Source organism: Armigeres subalbatus, chromosome 2 (assembly GCF_024139115.2).
Source record: "Armigeres subalbatus isolate Guangzhou_Male chromosome 2, GZ_Asu_2, whole genome shotgun sequence".
Taxonomy (NCBI): Eukaryota; Metazoa; Arthropoda; class Insecta; order Diptera; family Culicidae; genus Armigeres; species Armigeres subalbatus.
Window position 1 is genome coordinate 337,619,646 of NC_085140.1, and position 22,320 is coordinate 337,641,965.

A 22,320-nucleotide genomic window follows, 5' to 3' on the forward strand; every position below is an offset into this window, starting at 1 on the left:
ACGTCACTGCTATCTTCGCACAGGCTGGACCGAGACGATGCTCTACGGTCGCAGCATGCTTACTTTTGTACTCCAACATGTGGCGATAAAAAATGCGTCACATTCGAAGTGTCATTTTTCTAACGAGCCTACCTTGTTTTCTGTATACCGTGGTCCCACCTAACACCAGGACTTGGGCTTGTGCGCTTTGAGCGGCACACGGTCGCTTTGGCTCAGCCTACACCCAAAAAACAGATCTTACAATTATTGTATAAAAACGTGGCATATAAAAATCTGTATGGTTTTTATACAGAAATTGTATTAAAATAATACAAATCTGTATAATTTCGATACAACGATTGTATTAAAATCTTCCAAAAATTGTATATGCCCAATTATTATACAGTTTCTATAAGGTTCTTATGCAGAAGTGTATTAAAATCTGCCATCCGCTAGTTGGGTGTACTTGCGGATTCATGCAGCTTTTTATAGAGGTTTAACAGGCCCCACTGTCAAACCCCACCACATCCTAGGCAGGCGCCACAACTCGCAGATGGCCTGGAGAGGGATCGTCAAGCCCTTGGACATAGTCCCTGCTGCCCCCGTAATGTATAGCAGCTGCCATCATGGTGAGCGTGAAAAGCTGGATTGGCCGCCATTTTGATTTTTCAACTTTGAAACAAAATTGAAATTCTAAAGCACGACCTTATTGACATTTAGCGGAAAAAATCAAATCTCTGACTCTCATCATTTCAGTAGAAAAAAAAACAGAATGCCAGAAAAACCAGGTGTCTTTCGCGTTTATCTTTTTTTTTGTTCGAGGTGAACCACTGTGTCCATTTCTTTGAACTTTTGCTACTTCAGTTCCGAATTCGTTTTTGTACAGAGATCTGATTTCTTTTGGTTTGGCATTTCGGAATTACACAGACTCTAATCAGTCTGAGGGTTCATCAGATCCATCAAATTCGTATCCACTTCTTTCCTAATTAATCAGCGCTCTGAAGCTTGGAGATTCATGTCATCGGCTGCGAAACCAGCCTACACACCAAAAAAATATGAATATTACAGGCGACGTATGTGAATAAAATGACACAAACCACATGACGTAAACTGAATCGCATATTTTTCAATGTTAGATGATTTAAAATTACATGTCATGGAACCCAAACACAGCACCCGATGCGACGCACCTAACGCTCTAGCAGTCGATGACTTGATGCAGTGAAATACTTGTTCAGTGCAAATCGTAGAACATGCTTTACTTCGATCACCCCTCTTTCAAGAGACGAAGATAGCTGAGTGGTAACGTGTTGGGCTCTCACTCAGCGGGCTTATGTTCGATTCTCGTTCTAATCCTTCAATTTTTTTGTCAATAAAGTTGTGATGTAAAATTAAAGTATCATCTAATTTTACGTCAAAAGTGACGCTCGTATATGTCGTTGTCGCAACACCTAAAATTACATGATTATTTTTAGGTGTGTAAGATTGAGTCACGTTTTTTATAATTTACTACATTGACTTCATCCAAAAGGTGAGTCATCTAAAAGCAAATTATAGTCGTTCCATACTTTTCCGATCATATCCCAGCGTAACGAGCAAATTAATCATAAAATGTGATGAGGTAAACATACAAGAAAGGTCAAAATTACACTTTTGGGAGATAGATTCGATTATTTCCATCAATTCACATTTATTTACGTTCATTTGAGTGCATTGCAGTAGCTTCAAACTAATTGTTTTTAATTTGGATTTTTTTTTCAAGCCTTGGTGATGACTTTCTAGCGCATTGTAAAAATGAGAGAATCACATAAGAGAGGAGGCCAAATTAGCCCTTAAGGGAAATAAATTTTATTATTTCCATGAATACATATCTATTTGCGGTCATTTGAAAGCATTGCAACAGTTCCTATGATTTTTTTTTCGATAATTTTTTTCCCTTGGCAAAAAAACATTTTTTTTTTTAAATAACTCTGGAACGTAATGACCGATCGAGACAATTTTCAATGAGAAACAGCTTGACCACAATCCGCGTCGATGTGGTCTATCGGAATCGGATAAAGCTAAGTACCAAAAAGTTTGTCTTACTTTTTTTTTGTACACACACATACACACAGACATCACCTCAATTCGTCGGGGTGAGTCGATTGATATATGGATAGAAAAACGAATCAAGAACAATTGAAAGTATAGTCACATTAGAGTGATATGTTAACGTATTGTATCCACAGTATGGATACGATATGTGCCACCATGAAATTTTCAATAGCGAAAAATTAGGAAGGATTCCGCGTCGAACGCAACCTGTTGCAAGCGAATCGGATAAGGCTAAGTTTAAAAAAGTGTGTCTCACTTTTTTTTTGTACACACACATACACACATACAGACATCACCCCAATTAGTCGAGCTGAGTCGATTGGTATATAACACAATGGGTCTCCGAGCCTTCTATCAAAAGTTCGGTTTTGGAGTGATCTTATAGCCTTTACGTATACTTAGTTTACGCGAAAGGCAAAAATAATTACCGGATTTGTTAGCAGAGATATTTATTTATTTTATTATATTATCAGCCATTGTAACATAGATTCTAAAAGAAACTTTAAAATTTTAGACGTGAATCTGTATCAACTACTCCTATGTGCGTCGACAACATCGCTGACGAGAGCAGAGTTTGACAACACCCGTGAGTGACCAGTCGGTGCTTCCACAATTGTCAATCCTGCTTGCAACAGAAGTGCCGAAGTCAGTCTCGCGCGGAGTAGTGCTGCTGGCTACGCGTAATCTTTATCTCGTTTGATGTAACACCCGTTCTTTTGCCCGTTCGTTAGCTCGAGTGCACATAAGTAGTTGCATGTAGCTAATTCCATCACGTGGAAGCACATCTGTTGGAGCTTTTTTTTCACCTATGTGCAAATGTGGTGCTGCCAAATAGTAAATCCATATCACTGAGAACCCCAGTACCGTAAACTTCGAGTGACCGTTCCACTTTATGCTCTCGCAGATTCTCCGCGATTGCCCTCCGCGGTGCACTCGTACCAAGTCGTGGCAACAGAAACATGTGCGCGCTGTGTTCGGGGCGGAATAGTGAGAGAAAATTGCTAATCTCCACGGACGGCTGATTTGTTGATTTTATTCGTTGAAGATGGATAAACTGCTGTCAGTGTGTAAAAGAAAAAAAATCGTTATTTTCTAAATAACAGTTGTTTCGCTCTGAGAGATTACATGTGCAGCAAATATGTGAGAACAAGAGAAACAATCCCGAGTTGAAAGAGTAAAGAATCGAAAAACATTCAGTTTAAAGTTAATTTCCTATTTTGAGAGTATTGACCACCCGACATGGACATTAATTACAATGTTTGAAAACTTGATGTGAATATCCACAGTATGTGAAAGATTCAATTCGAAGAATATATTCTAGTAATCACTTTCCTTCGATGGGATTTAAACCCTCGATCCTCAGGAAATATTCATATTTTTTAAGGAGAACTTCTATTTATATTTTAGAACATTGTTCGTTAACTTTTCGAAATAATGAATTTATGAAAAAATGAGTGATTCAAATTAGCATGGTTTTTCATTATAAGTATTTTTACTAGTATATAGGAATTAACCATAGTGTTTGACATATATCGGTTATGATCATTGTATCGTTGTTCTGGTATAGTCCATTAGGTAGTGAAAAATGTTGAACGAAGAAGTGGACGACACCGAGTTCTTCCAGCAGGACTTCACCACTGCCTCGGAGTGGGAGATATTTAATGCGCGGCTGGAAGAAATATTCCACGAGTGGAAGTTATCCTATGGGACATCCGGACGCCGAGCATCACTAAAAAGAGACCAGCTGTCACTTTGCGAGTGGACTCTTTCGCAGGAGAGAGTCAAGTTTGCCGACGTTGAATTGGATATTGTTCGTTACAAAGCCAATATCCCAGAAATCCCGGGTGAATCGACCGGTAAGGATGGTGATGAAAGTGCTGATTGTCAAGCGTTTGTCGATTTGATGGCCAATGAAAATGATTATTGCATCATTGATCAGAAGGTAGATGAAGAGTTGCATCCACTGGCCCAGTGGTACGGACTTAGAGAGTTTGTCGTTGTGGTTCCGGTGAAGAACTCCGTTACCAACGAGAGCCAAATTCGTATCCTGATGAGCTCTATCCATTTTGCTGTGTCGGAGAGCAATTGTGATGTTCCGGTGTTTGTTCAAGCGTTGGACAAAGTTCAAAATGTATTTTTGGGAGTTTGCGAGTTCGCATCGACGAGATTATCGTTTGATATTGTCCATTTGAATATAACACCCCCGACGTGCAAGTATCTTTCGGGATTGCTCGACGTCTTCAAAGGCAAAATCGGAGTGCCATATGTTGATCCGGTTGCCGTTTCGGTTCGGTTTACATACTCGTTGTCCAAGTTTCTGAGTGTTGCGTATGTCATCGCTAAGAAGATTCCATTCTCCGACACCAGCACAGAAGAAGATAAAGTAAACTCAAAAATTTCGCTACCATTTGGAGTTGCCATCGATCCGGTATCCGAGCTGGTCCTGCATTGTACCTGGCCGCATGTGGCCGACAACGTGGTGATTGATTCCCAGTCATATTCTGACTTTGATCCATTGACGGCTCCGGTTTGGAGTTTGAGAACACGCTTTGAAGACACACCGGTATGCTACATGTCTGACTGCATACAAGAATTTTTGCAAATTTCCGAGTCACGTCGAGCCCTTACTGAATATTTCCCAGAATTTGCATACGGAGCTTCACAAAGCTTGGAAGGAACGAAAGCGTTAGAACGTTTAACTGAGTCGAAGATACCAACATTGACTTCTGTAATGTCGGGCTCCACTGCTACTAAAGATGTTCATAAATTGATTGGCCCTCTGAGCGATGAGCTTCTAAAAGACATGCTGTACTATATGTTCCCGGATGCTCAGAATGATGCGATTAACAGCTATCAGCTATCGTCACCGGGACAAACGGAATTTGATCCACAGAGAATCAAAACTGCCCAACTGGATTCATTGGTTCACCGTTTGGCAACATTGTTATCTGTCTGTAACTCCTACTATGGCGGAAAGCGTGCAGTAGCTCAACTATGGGCCGAGTTTTCCCAGGAGATGCGATACCGAGTAGAACGCTGCATTCATATTCCAGGGTAAGTGTATTTTTCATATGAATCCATAACTAACTGTTCTAGAAATTCGTTTCTATGAGTTAATCGCAATTTTAATTGTTGCAATATATCCAAGGGATCTCGCTTTAACAATTAAATTGTAGGGGAAATGACGGCTTTTGCAGGTTTTGGTCTATTATTGTCAGGAGGTTTTCAATAACTAACTACTCAAATTTGACCTAAGCATTCTTTGCATATCAAAGAATATTGTGACTAGATTTCATAAAATTTGGTCAACAAAAAACCCACTGACAATAATAGAACAAATCTGGTCTAAGCCGTCATTTCCTCTATTTAATCGGCTTTCTACCGTCGGAATTTAATTAATTTCTGAAATATGAATCGTCACGACGCACGCAGGCTACCTTATTTTTATCATGGAAAATATTTTGTTTTCTCGAAAAGTTAATCAACGTTTACAAAAGACTGGAGAATATTAGAAAGGTTTACATAAGTTTAGTAATTAAAAGACTTACAGTTTTATTGTTTTCAGTATTTGAAAAAAAATTGATTAATTATTTACTTTTGAGTTAGCCTAATGAAAAATCCCAGCAGATTTCCTAAATTGTGATCGTCGTTCATGCGGAACATCTAATCCAATCTTTCCATCTATCTAAGCATATGCAGGTATGATCAATAATAGACTACGATTTGAAACACTATGCTTTTCGGGCATTAAATTGCATTGAACATGCTCTAGCTCTCACTCTCCTATTTCAAACTAAATTCTCTCAACATAATATGCCTTCGTAGAACAACAACATTCCGGTATTCGAGTTGGAGGGTTTCGACGGTGAGTGCCTCCCACCTCGCATAACCGTTCAGCAGCGCGACAACGAACAACGCCTCGCCTCGGGTGGTGAGCGCATAAAAACATATTCGACTTCAATGGGGTCGAGCCCTAACGCTCCCTCTCACTGCAACCGGCGCCGGTTTATGGCAAGCAGCATGCGGCCATGTGTCAGTCCGACTCTCCTGTCCTGCCATCATGCTATGAGCTAGGGTGAACCCTACAATCATTTGTCCCCGTCGGCATTCGAGTGACGTGAATCGCGTGCGATGAACACCATCGCCGTGAAAACTTTGCTGTGCGATGCGGTCGTTGATATCGCCCGGCACGATTGTCATTCATACTCAATGAATACTTTTGGGGTGGTTTCTGGCTCCCGGCGACGTTGTCGTGTGTTCGTGCTTAGTTTACTAACGGACGGTGGCGATTATGATGCTGATTCTGATGAATACGACAAAAGTTCATTTACCACCACGGTGGATAGGCGAGACATGCTTGATAGTGGTGGAAGATGTGAATCAGTTCAATCAAAAGACAGATAAATCATTGCTAAGAATGATTTGTTCTGTATGAATGTAATACAAAAGGAGACATTCCTGTAGATCGTTATCAGTTTATTGTTATGTTTTATAAAAAGAAAAAAATACTAATGGATCTAGAGGAAATTTTTGTTGGTTTATTATTTTGAACTAAATGCTTTCTGGAATGTTTAGATGATACAAGTGTTGATAATCAATGGAAACACGCTTTGAAAACCACATTTTCTGACGATTCCATTGCAACAATCTGCATTCCATCGAGATGGATCCCAATTTTCGATTTGTACTGCTTTCGATTCGATCCACAGTACGGTTCCAGAATTAGATTCCGTTGGGGTTGCTTGTCACCGGAAAAAATGGCAATTTACTAATTTAAATCCAAACAAATCGTGTGACACCTCAAGCTTCATGATTTCACAAAGCAATGCCGCTAATTATATTTTATAGTTCCTGTACCACCCGGTCATATCAGCCACAATCCGGAGGACCTACGGAATGGCCATTTTCGAAATTGAGTTCAAACAGGTTGTGTAACACTTCAAACTTAACAAAGCAATGATCAGTTCAATCAAAGTTAATTGCCTATTTTCTGGATATTGGACATTAATTTACCATGTTCTGGAAGCTCATATGTGAATATGTACATTATGTGGAAGATTTTGATCTGAAAATGTATTGGAGGTTTCCTTCGATGTGACTCGAACCCACGACTCTCAGTACGCTAGCCTGGTGCCTTTAATCAACTAAGCTACGAAGGAGCTAAGCTACAAAAGTAATGATATTTTTAGCGTTCATATGCCATTTAGGTTCAATTCAGTAACATCAGACTCAATTAAAAGGACCTACGGGATAGCCATTTCCCAAATTGTCGGCGGCAGCGTTTGCCATAATTTTTATCGGTGTCGGCAACCTTTTCGGTGCCCCGCCGAAAGTCATTTTGGCCGACGACTGTGACGTGTTTATTTCATTATTGTGTTCGTTTGTTTAATATTAATCTTGATTTTTTAGATAGGGGGAATGACGGCTTTGGCAGGTTTTGTTCTATTATTGTCAGCAGTGTTGGTAAAATCATTCATAAATCTCAATCATTGAACGCTCCCGCGCGAGCTAACTCGTTTGCGAATTTAAGCATCACGTCTGAGTTTTTCATGCTAAATTTCACGGATCGGATCATTTCACTCATTTCCCAAAGAATCCTTTTGCTCCAAAAAGTGTTTAAAATCAATTTGGGGGCATTTTATTGTTTACACACGCAAGAGTATCCATTGTTATATGTGTTGAAGGTTAATTTACTGTTAATTTCCGAAGGAGAACAAAACAAAACCTACGATGATTCAAATGAATGATTCAACTCAGCCATGATTTTTTAGGTGCTGAGTTGGGTGCGTTTCAACTCACGATTAATTTGAATCGTTTATGAGTTTGGAGATTTCGAGTTTTTCCCAACACTGATTGTCAGTGGGGTTTTTTATGACCGATTATGCTCAAATTTGGCCTAAACATTCTTTGCATATCAAAGAATATTATGGCCAAATTTCATAAAATTCGGTCGACAAAAACCCCCCTGCCAATAATAGAACAAAACCTGCCAAATCCGTCTTTTCTCCTATTATATTTAATGGCATAACGGAAGAATCTTTGGAATTTCGTTGGAAAAAATCTAAAAAAAACATTCTCGAAAATTCTTTAAGTTTTCCCAAGACATTCACATGGATTTTTTTAAAGGGAAATATTTTGAAGTTTCTTTTTGGAATTCAAAAAAAATGTTTGGAACTATCGAAGAAAATATTTGGAATTTCTAAGAGATTTGTTTTAGAATTCCCATGGGAAATTCGTTATAATTCTCACGGGAAATTGTTCAGAATTTCAACTGCAAGTTTCTTAGCATTTTCGATTCAATGTTCTTCGAAATCTTCGCGGAGAGAGATAATATCAATAAGGCTATGAGCTGAGTTCAAAAAGGGTATAATACGAAACTAATAAGGCGATGTGGCGATTATTCATAGCTTTCAAGCGCTCTGGTAATTGATCGTAAAGCTTAGGACCAAAGTTTGAAACTCTTTTATGACCAAATATTGTTAGTGCTCTAATTTGATGTAGATTGGTAGCAAGGATAGTTGTGTGGAGCTGATGGCGTATTGATGGTATGATGAAAACAATTTTAATGCAACATGTCATAAATAAATGTGACTGTCTGTAAGTTACAAAGACTTTGCATTGGCAGGGTATTGTGTAAGTTATCAGAATATATTTGTAAATTAGGATATAGGATAGGTTTAGAAAGATAAATGGTTTTCAAGCAGTGGTTTTGCAAGATTTGGAGGTTACTGAGTGATGATTGGGATGCATGACCCCTGTTAACTTAAAATAACTAAGACTAGAGTGAATGAGCATGAGCATGAGCATTATGACCGCACAATTCGTAGTTGCTACTCCGCGATTGACTGAACTTGCGAAATTGTATAGAGAACACAATGAATGGGGCTTGGGATTAGCTACCCATTCTCAATGTACACGTTTCGGGAGCTCAAATATTTAATGTCAATAACGGCACCGGCCACGTCCTTACGGTCATATAGGAATGGAAGGATTGTTAGTCTGACTCTCGTTGCTACTAGAGACCGAGTATACCTATGCATCTCCATGATTGTCTTGGGATAGGATATCGCTTTAGTTACAAAGGATAATTTATCTGGATTCACTTTGGTAAGCGATACGATCTATGGGATGGGAAATAACACTAATTCGAGTTAAAAAGGCTTTCCCAACGGCATCGGAACTGACCCCAGGGTGGGCAATATGGCCAGAATCATATCTGGATGTCATAATCCAATTTTCCTTGCAAAATGTTGAAATTGTATACCCAAAGGGTCACTTCGAAGAAACCTGATGTTGGCCATTTCTGGAACAGGTCTCAATACGATTTTTGGTTTTGTTATAATCCCTATATACAAATCTATCGAAATCGTAAAAAAAGAGACGAAAAAAGTGAGGTTTTGATGGACTTATATTGCCAAAAAAGCAAGTTGTGGTCAAATTTACTGCATCTGACTTAGTGACAGTTGTTTTCTAATGGGACTCGAAACTATACACGTAAAGCAAAAACCTTATGAGTTATGACAAAACCCTATTCGAGAATATTTTTTTTTCTTCCTAAGCGATGGAGGGGGAATCTGCTCAACAGACATCCTGGGTTGTCCAGGAAGTGCGGGGTTAGGGACCACCTCCAACAGCAAACTGCCGCTACTCGCATATCAGTCCCATTTCGGTTTTCGTCACTTTTGAGTTAACATCGTGAATAGCATTCAATTTTATCATACTTCCACATAACATGATAAAAAATGAGACTTTGTTCGGGAGAAATGTGAAAAAATACCAAACCAACATTGTCCCATATTGAATCTACTCGCATACCAGTCCCATTAAGAATTTACATAAGTAGATTGCTCAAAAATCAATTATTTTTCCATTGATTTGAATCGTTTTGCATTAACTCATTGAATGAGGAATGACTCTGCAAAATTTTAACCAGATCGCAGAATGTTTGAATTTATTAAAAAAAATTCAAGTTTTGGATGGAAAATGCGTTTTGAGACTTCATCGGCTATTATCTCAGTATGCGAAAAACCAATATGGGACTGATATGAAAGTACCGGCAGAAACGAGGGAGGCAGGACTACATCCCGGGCCCGCTAAACCGTTTCCATTGCCGCCAAGCCCATAGTCCCTTCGGTACAACCAGAAAGTAATGCCAGTAACGCCAGGGGGCCAGTGCACAACGCACCCTCGAGGTTAGCTGCGTGTCCTTGCAGCACCGATCATCGTGACTCGTTGGTATCGTGCCAGCGCATTGGTATCGTGCCAGCGCATTGCCGGCTTTCCAGGTGGCCTTATCACGCCCTACGTCCTCGGAAGGTGGGAAGGGTCAACTTCGCGCCTGCTCCCCTCTCCACGACTGGTATCAAGAATGATGATGCCGCGTGCACCCCAAATTGACCTCCCTGCGACAGGGTCTATTCCCCAACACACAGAGGGACTTGCCGACGCGGTGCCTACGCCTTCCCCAGCCTTGACGAGGACCCCTTTCCGTCCTCAGGCTCGGAACCCGCCCGGTTGACCGACGCCGCGAAAGCGACGATACCATGTTGTTCTTTGCGCGGCCACTTGTTCGATAAAAGGATCGAGTTCGACCACAGAGCATGACCACCAGTATGACCCATGAAGCCGACTCCGATCCCTTGGACCACCTCTTATTTGCGCCTGAACTAGCCATCCTTGAGTCCACGCGCCACCTTCTGTGTAGCTCCGAGACGATTTGGGCGATAGCCGATAAAACGGCGTTCCAGTCAACTTCATCTTTTAGAGATGTGTCATATTGCCACTACCTCTAAGCTGTGCGTACGCAAATCTTCTCTTCACGATCAAAACACAGAGAGAAGAGAGAAATGCGTTGTCAATAAACCAAAATTATCGACACGACCCACATGACTTAACAACAACACAATCCACACAAACATACTTGACCACCCCATTACCACCGTAAACCACGAACACCCGACAGCGATATTATTATTGTTCAGCAACTGGCAACAGCTGGTCATGGTAGAAGTGTATCGTAGTGACTTACTGTGTAGTGCCCATCCTGTTCTTTACCACCCACCCATCTTGTTTATGGTGCTGGGACAAAGTAAGATGATATCATGCATCCCCCCAAACACTTAGTATACTAAACTCGATTTTCCAAATTTGAAATGTACAATAGTGAACCTAGTGCAGTTTACCCCAACCCACCTGACAGTCCATCGTGAGACCCACACTTCAATAGACAGGTTGATTAATCTCACAGTCACACAATAGTTCACTTATGTACCATTGCAATTTATTAACGTATCGCCAATAAATGACAGGTCCTGATGAAGATCCAAACCCCCGGATCGAAACGTTGGCAATGATTTGAAATTATCAACATTTTCATGTGACTGAAAGCCGAAAATCCTGAAAATTTGCAACTAGTCAAGTCGAAATCCCCAAAAATTAATCTTTACACATCCTCCGAACTAGGTTGTCCGGGGTAGTGTCCAGACCACATGCGGCAAGCATGTGGTCACGCATTGCGCGAAAACGTGAGCACACGAACGACACGTGTTCCTCCGTTTCCTCTAAACCTGCGCACACCAAACACTCGGGCGAGGCCGAGCAAGCCAGCTGCGTTACCTGCACTGTGATTTTGCAGCACGCTTAAACGCCGGGCACATTGAACCCCCCATGGGGTGCTTGCTGTTCACAGCTTTGCTGGAACAAATCAAACAATTGGGAGGGTTCGTGCAGCATTGTGCCTTATGTCCTTCCAATCCGCAGCGTCGGCAGAGATTGCTTCTGACAGGGCCTTTGCAGTCCCATTGCTTGTGCCCCGGTTCCAGGCACTTGAAGCAAACTTCGGGTTGCTCGTATATGCCCACAGGGCATACCGACCATCCCACCTTGACGCTCCCTAACATGACTACCTTGAAGGCGTCCGCTGCAGGTAGCCGAACCAATGCTACCTGCGTTCCTGCCGGACCTTTCCGTAGCCGAACGGCTGCGGTGGGCGTCTCCACTTCACACTGTCGCCGCAGTGCCGTGACGAGCTCTTCGACTTCGGTGATCTCGTCCAGGTCTTTAACCCTTAGATTCACCTCCGTAGTGAGTGCCCTGACCTTGACCGTCTCGCATAGGACTTCCTCCGCCAACTTCTTGTAGGCGGCGTCCTTTTGCGAGACGCCCCGCTTCAGCTCGAGGATCATCTCGCCCATCCGGGTACGTCTTATTCGACGTACGTCGGCGCCGAGTTCACCGAGCTTGACGTCACTCCTCATCGCCTTCAAGACGTCCTAGTTCTTGGCCTCGTCCGCCGTGATGACTAGGGCATCGCCTCTGGAGCGATTGGCGCCTACCCTAGACTTCTTGTTACCCTCATTCACCTGGGCCTTCTTTTCGGCCCTTGACGTCTTCGGTTTCCTCTTGTTCTTGACCAGGGTCCAGGAGGCGTCATCCCCCTCTATTTCCCTGGTCTGGTGCGGCTGAGAGCTCTCAGCCTGTCGTAACCCCTTACCACCGTCTTTCCTGGGTGGACGGACCTTTCCAGGTCCTTCCTCCCCCGGTTTTGGAGGTACCTGGCCGGGGTTCAGCTTCCCAGCCCCACTACCCTTGTTCGGGGTAGTAACCCTCCGCGTTTTGAAGCGGCCCCCAGGGAGCTCATCCCCTGGAGACTGTCTCCCCCGTTTTTGTGTCTGCTCCGTTGGAGCAGTCACTCCCGACGTACCCGCAAATACTTGAGCCTTAGTCTGGGTAGACTTTGGTACCACCGTCTTCGCTGGCACGCCTTCGGTCGATTCGATCTTGCCCGGCGTCCAACATCGACTTTCGAAGTTTCAGCAAGCTCCTCTTGAGGTCCTTACTGATATTATGCTTCGATGACGCAAAGTCGATGATGGCGTCCAGCTGTTCCGTCGCCACCTCGAAGGCCGAAAGCCCATCGCGTTTGCGGTTCATCGCCTCCACAAGCCATGGGCCGTCAATAACCTCTACCGACGTTTTTTAGCCGAGATGAGGGTTAAGTGACCCACGCTGAGCACTGAGCTGCCGACTTTTGCCTCTGGCCTCCTAGGCGGAGACCTGAACAACCCACCTCTTGCGAAGGGGTTGTCGCCTACACTACTACCACTAATTGAAGAATTGACTTGGTTTTCCATTTTGGTCCCACGAGTTGCTCGGGAAAAGAGGTCCAGCATGACGCGGTAAGGGACAATTACTGTGGAGGGTGCCCAGGTACCCCACAGGCTCTGTTAAGGTGATTATAGAATGAAGCCAGAAATCGGCCATTTTGTAAACCACGTGCTTTTCCAATATTTTTTTCAAGAGCACGAGATGAAAGAACCATAACGCGTATGGGGCTGAAATAATGGTAGATCTTTTGCTTAGTTATGCTGAACAATCATAATTTGAGTTTCGGCACTGTACGAAAACTATTACGCCAGATTTGGGGTTTTGGAGATGTATGTGGATAAACATGTGGTGAATTTGAAATTCACCACGGGCTTCATTTCATAATCACCTTAAAGGCCTAGCTTATTATTTTACCTCCCTGGCCATGCATCCCCTCGGCATGAGTTGCTTAACGCCTTGGGATTAGGGGTTAGGGACGATGGTCAGAAGGACAACAGTGCCCAGGCTGCACTACCAGCTAAGTACGAAACCCTTAGCTGGCGGTCAATTGTCATCGGAAGACCCGTGGAAGCGTGAGATTGAAACTTGTGAGGACCAGAGCTGTGTAGGTCGCTCCTTCCCAGATGTCACCATTTCGAGAATATCAATACACTTCATTTTGTCACCTAATGAATGATCCTATACCAATAAGCTTATAACATTCATTATGTTAATGAAAAGTATAAGTTTTGGAATGTATGTGCCCTAATGCAATGTATATGTTTTTTCTTATACATATCATTTAGCGCTTGCTTTCACAAAAAGTATTAGAAATCTTAATAATAAATAATATTACATTTTTACGTGTTGGAACACTGCCGCATCTATTGCTGTATAGACGAAAAAATGTTAAGGTATTTGATGATATTTACCAGTTTAGAAGGGCTACCAAAGATATTGTGGCTCAGTTTACTCAGCAAATTTCTAAGAATTTTCTGAGGAACTTTTTTAAAAATTTCCGAGAACAGTTCAAAGAACTGGTTGAGGAAATTTAGAAAAATTTACCTAGGAAATTTTGGAGAATTTGTCGTGGATTTCTCGAATATTTTCTAGCGGAAAATCCTAAAAACTTTCGATGGAATTTCCAACACTTTACCGTAGGAACTGCAAACAACTTGCTGGGGATATTCCGAACAGCTTTTTGAAGAAATTGTCGAGGAACTTCCGAAGAATTTGCCGAAGAAATTAGGAAGAACTTTCCTAGCAAGTTACGAAAAATTGTCTGAGGAAATTACGAAGGGTTCGCTGAGGATATCCCAAAGAGTTTGTCAAGCGAATCCCGAAGAATTTTTTGAAGAATGTCTAAAAAAAGCTTCTCTAGGGAATTTTGGAGTAATTACGAAAAAAAATGAAGAATTTGCCTAGGAAACCCAAAAAATGCTGAAGAAAATCCGAAGAATTACATGAGAAAGTTGCGAAGAATTTGCCGAGGAAATTTTGGAGAATTTGCCGGGAAAATACCAAAGCGTTTGCCGTTGAATTTCTCGAGAGAATTGGAATTAAGAAAAAAAAAAGTGCCAAGGGAATCCCGAATTTTTGAGGAACCTCTGAATAAGTTTCCAAAGGAATTGCGAAAAATTTCCTATAAACCCTGATTCTTGATTCGTCGAACTGTGTTGATTGGTATATAACACTCTGGATCTCCGGATCTTTTTATTACAAAATCTCCGGTCTTTGGAGTGATCATATAGCCTTTTCGTTATACCTTGGTGTACTAGAAAGGTAAAAATTTGGGATAATTTATATTTCAATGGACTCCAAAAACAAAATTCTTTAAAAAAAATCTGGAAAAATTGTTTGACAATCAAACACAATCAAGTATTTCCAGACCGATTCACGACGCCGGTCGTCTAAAATATCTCTCTCCGTGACACCAGAAACGCCGCTACTGCCGCCGTGCAAATACATGGTAATCGTCGCCACCGACGATTACCGAACAGGCGCACACCTCTAACATAGACAATAAAAAGAGATGACGTGGAAAGTCAATTGAATGTTTGGCCAAAACGGTAATTAGGTCAAAAATAGATTGACGGAAAATGTCCTTTCAAAAATGGTGTGACTTCTTCTTCTTTTATGGCTCTACATTTCAACTGGAACATGGCCTGTTTTTCAACTCAGTATTCTATTATTATTTTCACAGTTATTAATTGAAGGCTTTTTATGTCCGTCATTGCATGAGTATGTATCTTGTATGGCAAGTACAATGGATACACTGTCCCACCCAAAACATCCTGAACCGGACCGAGAATCGAACTCGCCATCTCTGGAATGGCAATCTTACGCCTTTGCTTGTAAAGCTAATATCCTATTCGCCAAATGACCATTTCGACCAAACAACTTTTCCTGCAAAATGACTATTTCGGCAGACCGACATTTTCGGTCTCATGTCCATTTCGGCCAAACGGCTCTTTTGTCAAAAGACCATTTCGGCCAAACGGCATTTTCACCCAAATGATCTATTCTGCTAAATGACTTTTTCGGCCTAATGACCGATTCGGCCGTATGTCCATTTCGGCCAAATTACATTTTACAACTTGGGCCTAATGGTTTGGTCGGTCAAACGACATATTCAGGGTGACCAGTGAATCGGGAAATGCGGGAATTATACGGGAGTTGAAAGTCCATGCGGGAAATGCGGGAAAAAGTAGGGAATTTCAAGAAAATGGGGAAAAAAACTCACCACGGGTTCAACCTTCCGGGACTCGCACCGTTGTAAAAAGTACAACACTTTGAGTAAAAATGAGATATCTTTTTAGTCAGTTGACCAATTTGCACCAAACCACCATGTATTCCTCAAAAAATTAGTTCTTCATCAATTGGAAAGATATTAAAAGTGATTCGATAGAAGGCTTGGGTAATTAAAGCTAAATAAAAGGATCAGGTGCACAGGGAAAAGTGACCAGTAATGAATTATTTATTTATTTCGTTAACAATTCATGCTAAAGTAACGCGATTTTTTCTATATCATTTCTGAAAATAACCTTGGAGTTAATTCGCAGTTCTCATTCACCTATGACCGTAGGTGGCCACCAGGCGGGATTTCGGATAATCCGGAATGTCCGTAAATATGCTCATTCTGGAAAGTTCGTCTGAGAGCAACGCATTTTTTTCTAAACCATCTTATGAGGATGTTTGAGCTAAAACACATTCCTCACAATGCTATGACCGCTGGCGGCCTCCCGGAAAATCCGGAACGTCTGTAAAAATGGTCATTTTGTGAAATTCGTCCTAGATCAGCGCAATTTTTTCTAAACCATTTTTGATTGTGATTTTGGAGATATTCCACAGTTCTTATAAGAGTATAAGTATATACTCTGAGTATAAGAGTATACTCTGCTATAACCGTAGGTGGCCACCAGACGGCCTTCCTTATAATCCGGAACGTTCGTAAAAATTGTCACTTTAGAAAGTTTGTCCTAGAGCAGCGCATTTTTTCTAAACCATTTCTGACAATAACCTTGGAGTTAATTCGCAGTTCTCACTCACCTATGGCCGTAGGTGGCCACCAGACCGTAGAAATAGTAATTTTGAAAAGTTTATCCTAGAGCAGCGCAATTTTTTGTAAACTATTTCTCACGGTGATATTCGAGTTAATACACAGCTCCTACTCCGCTCCGACCGCAGTGGCCTCCAGGCGGCCTTCTGGAAAATCCGGAACGTCCGTAAAAATGGTCATTTTCTGAAATTCGTTCTAGATCAGCGCTATTTTTCTAAACCATTTCTGATGGTGATTTTGGAAGAAATTCCCAGTTATTACTCTGCTATGACCGCAGGTTACCACCAGATGGCCTTTGGGATAATCCGGAACAACCGTAGAAATGGTGATTTTGGAAAGTTTTTCCTAGAGCAGCGCAATTTTTTTAAACCATTTCATGATCTTGGAGATATTTCAAAGTCCTAATCAGCTATGACTGCAGGTGGCCACCAGACGGCCTTCCGAATAATTTAGAACATCCGTGAAATGGTTATTTTGGATGGTCCGTCCTGGAGTAGTGCAATTTTGTCTTAGACATTTTTGATGGTGGTCTTAGTGTTAATTTAATTCACAGTTCTAACTCTGCAACGACCGCAGGTGGCTACCAGACGGCCTTTCCGCAAATCTGGAACGTCCGTGAATGGTCGTTTTGTACAGTTTGTCCTAAACCAACGATTTCATTCTCAACCATTTCTGATAATGACCAGGAAGTTAATCAATGCTGTTTACCATAAAATTTTGTATAGAGTTTTCCACCTTTGCCATAAGTATAATAATGGTCCAAAAATATATGTACTATGCAAACAAATGAATGATGAATTCTATCATAATAATACTTAAATAGTAGTCATTGATGATAATAACTACATCAGGTATTCGAGAGATACTGAATACCTTGTCTAAGTTAAGTTATTCGACAAGTATGATGTGTTTGTAATAGCCATATGAATTCCTGAAAGTACCATACCTACTTGAGGTACTTACAGTGCACTTTGCCTTACTCGATGTACTGTTTTTTTTTAGTCTGATTGTGATTTTTAAATTATAAATAAACTCGATGTACTGTAAATCTAAGTGAATCCTAGCTAGCATGATCAGTTTCTTGATAATAATTTCGCTAATAATAACGAGTGGTAAATCCCAACAAACATTGAATGCTGTTAAAGGTCTTATTCAACCAAAAAAAAAAATACAAAAATTACGGATTTCTAATGGGATATAAGAAACAAGTTTTTTCTGCATTTCCGATTCTAACAGTTACTGTTAGACTAGTCAAATTGAAGGTACAGGATTGAAATAATAACGCTACGGAAATCCATTTCCTGTTCTAGCGAATGCACAGAAATATACTAAAGATACAAAGTATGCGAATGAAATGGGCCTGAGATCGAACCCAAGACCTCCTGTGTATGAGGCAGGAACGGTAGTTATATGACTATTAAGCTCACTTTTCTGAACACATTGGTTTTCAAATCCCAAATAACTGTGAATGACGGCACTTTCTAATCCCACATATCCTGCGATATCTAACGAAACTGGTTGATCCATACATCACCACCCAGCGGATGTAATCCAAACTAAACAGTTCTTCAGAATAATGGTTTTTATCCTCGAACAGCTGTGAAGAAGACGGCCACTCTCTAATTTCACAGATCCAGGGTTATATATTCAAACTGGTGGTCTCACATTTATTGTCACTACTCCACGGATGAATTTTAAACTTCACAATATTTCTACATATTAGTTTCCAATCCCCGAACAGCTTTGTAGAAGACGGCAATTTTCTAAATCCCCCAGATCCCAAGATTCGAAGAACTGATATCTCATATGCAGTAGCACCTCCTTGCGGATGAATTTTGAATTATTCAGTTTTTCAACATATTGGTTTCCAGTCCTCGAACAATTTTGTAGAAGACAGCAATTTTACAAATTCCACAGATCCTGAAATATCGAACTAAACTGATCTCTCATGTACACTAGCGTCGCCTTATCGCTTAATTCTGAACTAAACAGTTTCTCAACATATTGGTTTCCAATGCTCGAACAACTTTATAGAAGATAGCAACTTTCCAAAACCAATAGATCCCAAGATATCAAACCAAACTGACCTCTCATTTACAGTAGCGCCTTCTTGCGGATGAATTCTAAATTATTCAGTTTCTCAACATATTAGTTTCCAATCCTCGAACAAATTTGTAGAAGACGGCAACTTTCTAATTCCCACAGATCCCGAGATATCTAACCAAACTAATAACTCATATACACTAGCGCCGCCTTACGGCTGAATTATGAACTAAACAGTTTCTCAACATATTGTCTTCCAATCCGGGAACAACTTTGTAGAAGACGGCATCTTTCTAATTCCCACAGATCCCGAGATATCGAACCAAACTGGTATTTTCATATACACTAGCGCCGCTCAGTGGGAGAATTCTAAATTCTAATTCTTGACTCATAGGGCCACATGGGATTATAGATGGATTTAGAGTTTTTTTTCGGAGTTTCTAGGGTTTTTAGAATTCTTATAAGAAACATTGCGCCATTTATTAAGAAGAACTATTTTCACCGGTGTTCCGTTGGTTCCGGATCTTCCGGAGGGCCAGCAGAATATCCAGTGGACTTAAAAAATGTCCTCAATGAGAGTATATATCGCTTTTAATATTTTCCCCGAAAAAATAACGTTGATATCATTTGAATTGGCTTCATTATAACGGATTTTAGGACTGTTGTACTTTTTACAACACGCGAGTTCTCGTGTTATGAAAGCTGAAGCGAGTTGCGGAAGGTTAAATCATGTATAACTATTCTAGTGTAAAATATGAAAAAAACATTGTTTACTATTTTAAATGCATATGTTTTTCCACGTAACGTTTGAAACTATTGAAGGAACTATTCGCCTTTGTCAAATGTATAATGAAAATAATCTTGAAACCAGAATTTTTTAATGTCGAGTCTAAAGCTCTTCTCGGTAGTGATGATGGAAAGCATTATGTCACCTACGCTTCTGCAGGTTTCTAGGACCAAAGATATCTCCGAGAGTCCAAGAAAAAGCTTATTAGCATTTCGTTCGTTATTCTCTTGAAAAGGAGTTTTGTCTGGAGACTTGTCGACAATGTCGAGTATATCCAATTATGTTTAATTCCAGGTACACGTCTTAACAATCTCTGGTCATTCGTTGTTGGCATCTTAATTTTATCACCGATACCGGCTGTACAGGAGAAGTGAATTAGAGATTAATGAACAGTGTTTAATCGCAAACCAGCAAAAGGATGAAGGAAGCACTAGCATAATTAATAAAGTATGATGCCATAATAAGATCAGGATGTGTAGCAATGGTAGAAATTATCAATAATACATCACTGGTCAAGGTAAAGTAATTCTCAAAAACTGGAAATAGATTGTGAAATAATAGAGATAGGTAACAAACAATGAAGAACATGGTTCCTCGTCTACATACATAGAGAAAGAGCTGAGAAGAATAAGTTATGACTATTACACCTCTTCAAATGTTGGTCTAGAACTATCGATTTTGAAAATAGTTAGAGGTTCTACCTCAAATTAGCCGAAGAATTGAATAAGACTTAGAAACTTAATAATTTTTTTACAGGAAACGTCAATTAAAAGCACTTTTATAATTAAATATAATCATTTACAATAGAATAGAACTTTTTATTTGAAATCTTCAAAATTATACCGGGATTTTTTTCAAAAAATATCGGGAAAAAGTCGAAAAATAAGCGGGAATTTCAAAATGGAAGTTAAGTGGTCACCCTGCATATTTGCCAAATAGCTTTCGGTCCTGTGGCTTTCGGCCAAATAGCTTTCCGACTAATGACTTTATGCCAAATGACCCATTCAAGTCCAAAAAATTGTCCACAGTAAAATCTTACGAAAAGGTTTAAGCTCTTTGGATTTTGGTCCGAGATTTGCAGGGATAAATTTTCAAAAATTTGCATTAGAAATTCTTTGGAACTTCCTCCTTTGGAACATCGCAGTTAACAACTGTGGAAGTGCTAAATGAACTGCTGCGAAACTGCAATGTCCCAGTAAGGGATGTAATTCCAATGTGAAGAGAAGAGAAAATGAAGTTCAAAAATTTAGTTACACCTCGAAGCGCAGAAAGCACAGCTACCTACCAAATGCTACCATCATCTGAAATTCATCACAAATCAATTTTCGTAATATATTCTTTTTTTCGCGACTTTTGTTGATACGTGGGTGGGTGTCTGTGGGTGGGTGGGTCTGTAATTGGCAAAGATAACATTATAAGATTCCATCCTTCTTCCTGTCTGGTTGTGAGGGCGGTTCCGGCGCTGTAACTTACCTTCCCATTGAATCATTGAAAATCTACCAGTAGTAATAATCGACAAATCCTAGTCAGCTATTCATTTTATTAGTTGCGTAATATAACTGATGATGGTCAATTGCAGATTGGTAAGCAACCATAGATATGTGCAGTCAGTCTAAACTAAGCTAAGGAAATTGCAGATATCTGTTTCGGGACTGTTTCTGTTAATTTAACCAATAATGTTTTAATGACTTCTCATCGCAGTTTTATTTTTTCTTCTGCACCCAGCATTATATCAGTAATAAAATCTCGCCAGGGTTTAAAATAAAACGTGCTTTTCAACCGTAATTCCACCCGTTAATCCGACATGTACACATCGATTACAACTCCAAAACATATATTTGTCGGAAATTATACCGCTATAATGTGTAATCGAGCATAAACCTCGAGGCAATAGTAAAATATCAAACCGTGCCTGCCAGAGAAATTCCGACGACAAACAGTTAGCCGATGTAAACTCCCCAAATCCCTACACGAAAATTTACATCCCTTATTGTATCCATTGCCGCTCATCCATTCGGCACCGAATCAACACCGTCCTCTATAAACATTGACATTGGCACTGCTTTTCTGCATTGTCTCCGGCCGAAAACCGTACCGAAAAGCTCGGAATCCAAGTCATCCAGTAGTTCTGTCTACCTTTACTAGTCCACCACCACCGGTGTGTTACCTGTCGTCGGTGGTGACTGGTGGTGTTTGCTCTGGGAACATGTCACCGCACAAAGGCACTGGAAAAGTGGTGTCTATCAATTATGATAATTTTCTGGACTAACAAGCAGACACAGATCGTTGTCATCCATTTTTCGAAACTGAATTCGTTCTTTGCGTTGAAAAGTACGTTTCGCCTGGATGTGAGGTTCCACCCAACAGCGACAGCACCAAGTGTCACGTATTATTCCGGATAATTTATATAGAAAGCGTGTCCCAATTTGGGGGGCGTTCCTGAGCTGTGCTAATTACTTTGTGTATAGTTGCCACGTGGTGGGTATTAATTTGTTCACTGAGTTGCTTCACATGGGTCGAGCTCATTGGGAACCTTTTTAGTCTCGGCTCTCGGTCATCTAATCATGTACCAGCCCATGTGTTTGGTATAAATGTTACCAATAAAGTTGGAAAATTGTGTACAATCGTAAAAAAATAAATCTTGTGTAATTAAACAAAACGGCAACTAAATTTAAAACCCCTGATAAAGTGATTCCCATATGAAACACGTCAACGGTATCGCAATAAATTATAATACAATTCCATTCGAATATAATTGTACGTACTTAATAAA

General features: G+C 40.6%; 1 protein-coding gene across 7 annotated transcripts in view; it reads left to right on the forward strand.

Annotated features, from left to right (window-relative positions):
• Positions 1-2,704: 2,704 nt before the first annotated feature.
• Positions 2,705-22,320, forward strand: part of LOC134212816 (rab3 GTPase-activating protein catalytic subunit-like) — a 57,637-nt gene continuing 38,021 nt past the window's right edge. The window contains exons 1-2 of one of the 7 annotated variants that reach the window (XM_062691011.1): positions 2,705-2,907; positions 3,573-5,127. In XM_062691011.1, the coding sequence (XP_062546995.1) occupies positions 3,659-5,127 (1,469 nt within the window). In that variant the 5' untranslated portion in view covers positions 2,705-2,907; positions 3,573-3,658. Of the gene's footprint in view, positions 2,908-3,572; positions 5,128-22,320 lie in introns of those variants that run through there. The other 6 variants (XM_062691012.1, XM_062691015.1, XM_062691014.1 and 3 more) reach the window with 6 other exon arrangements.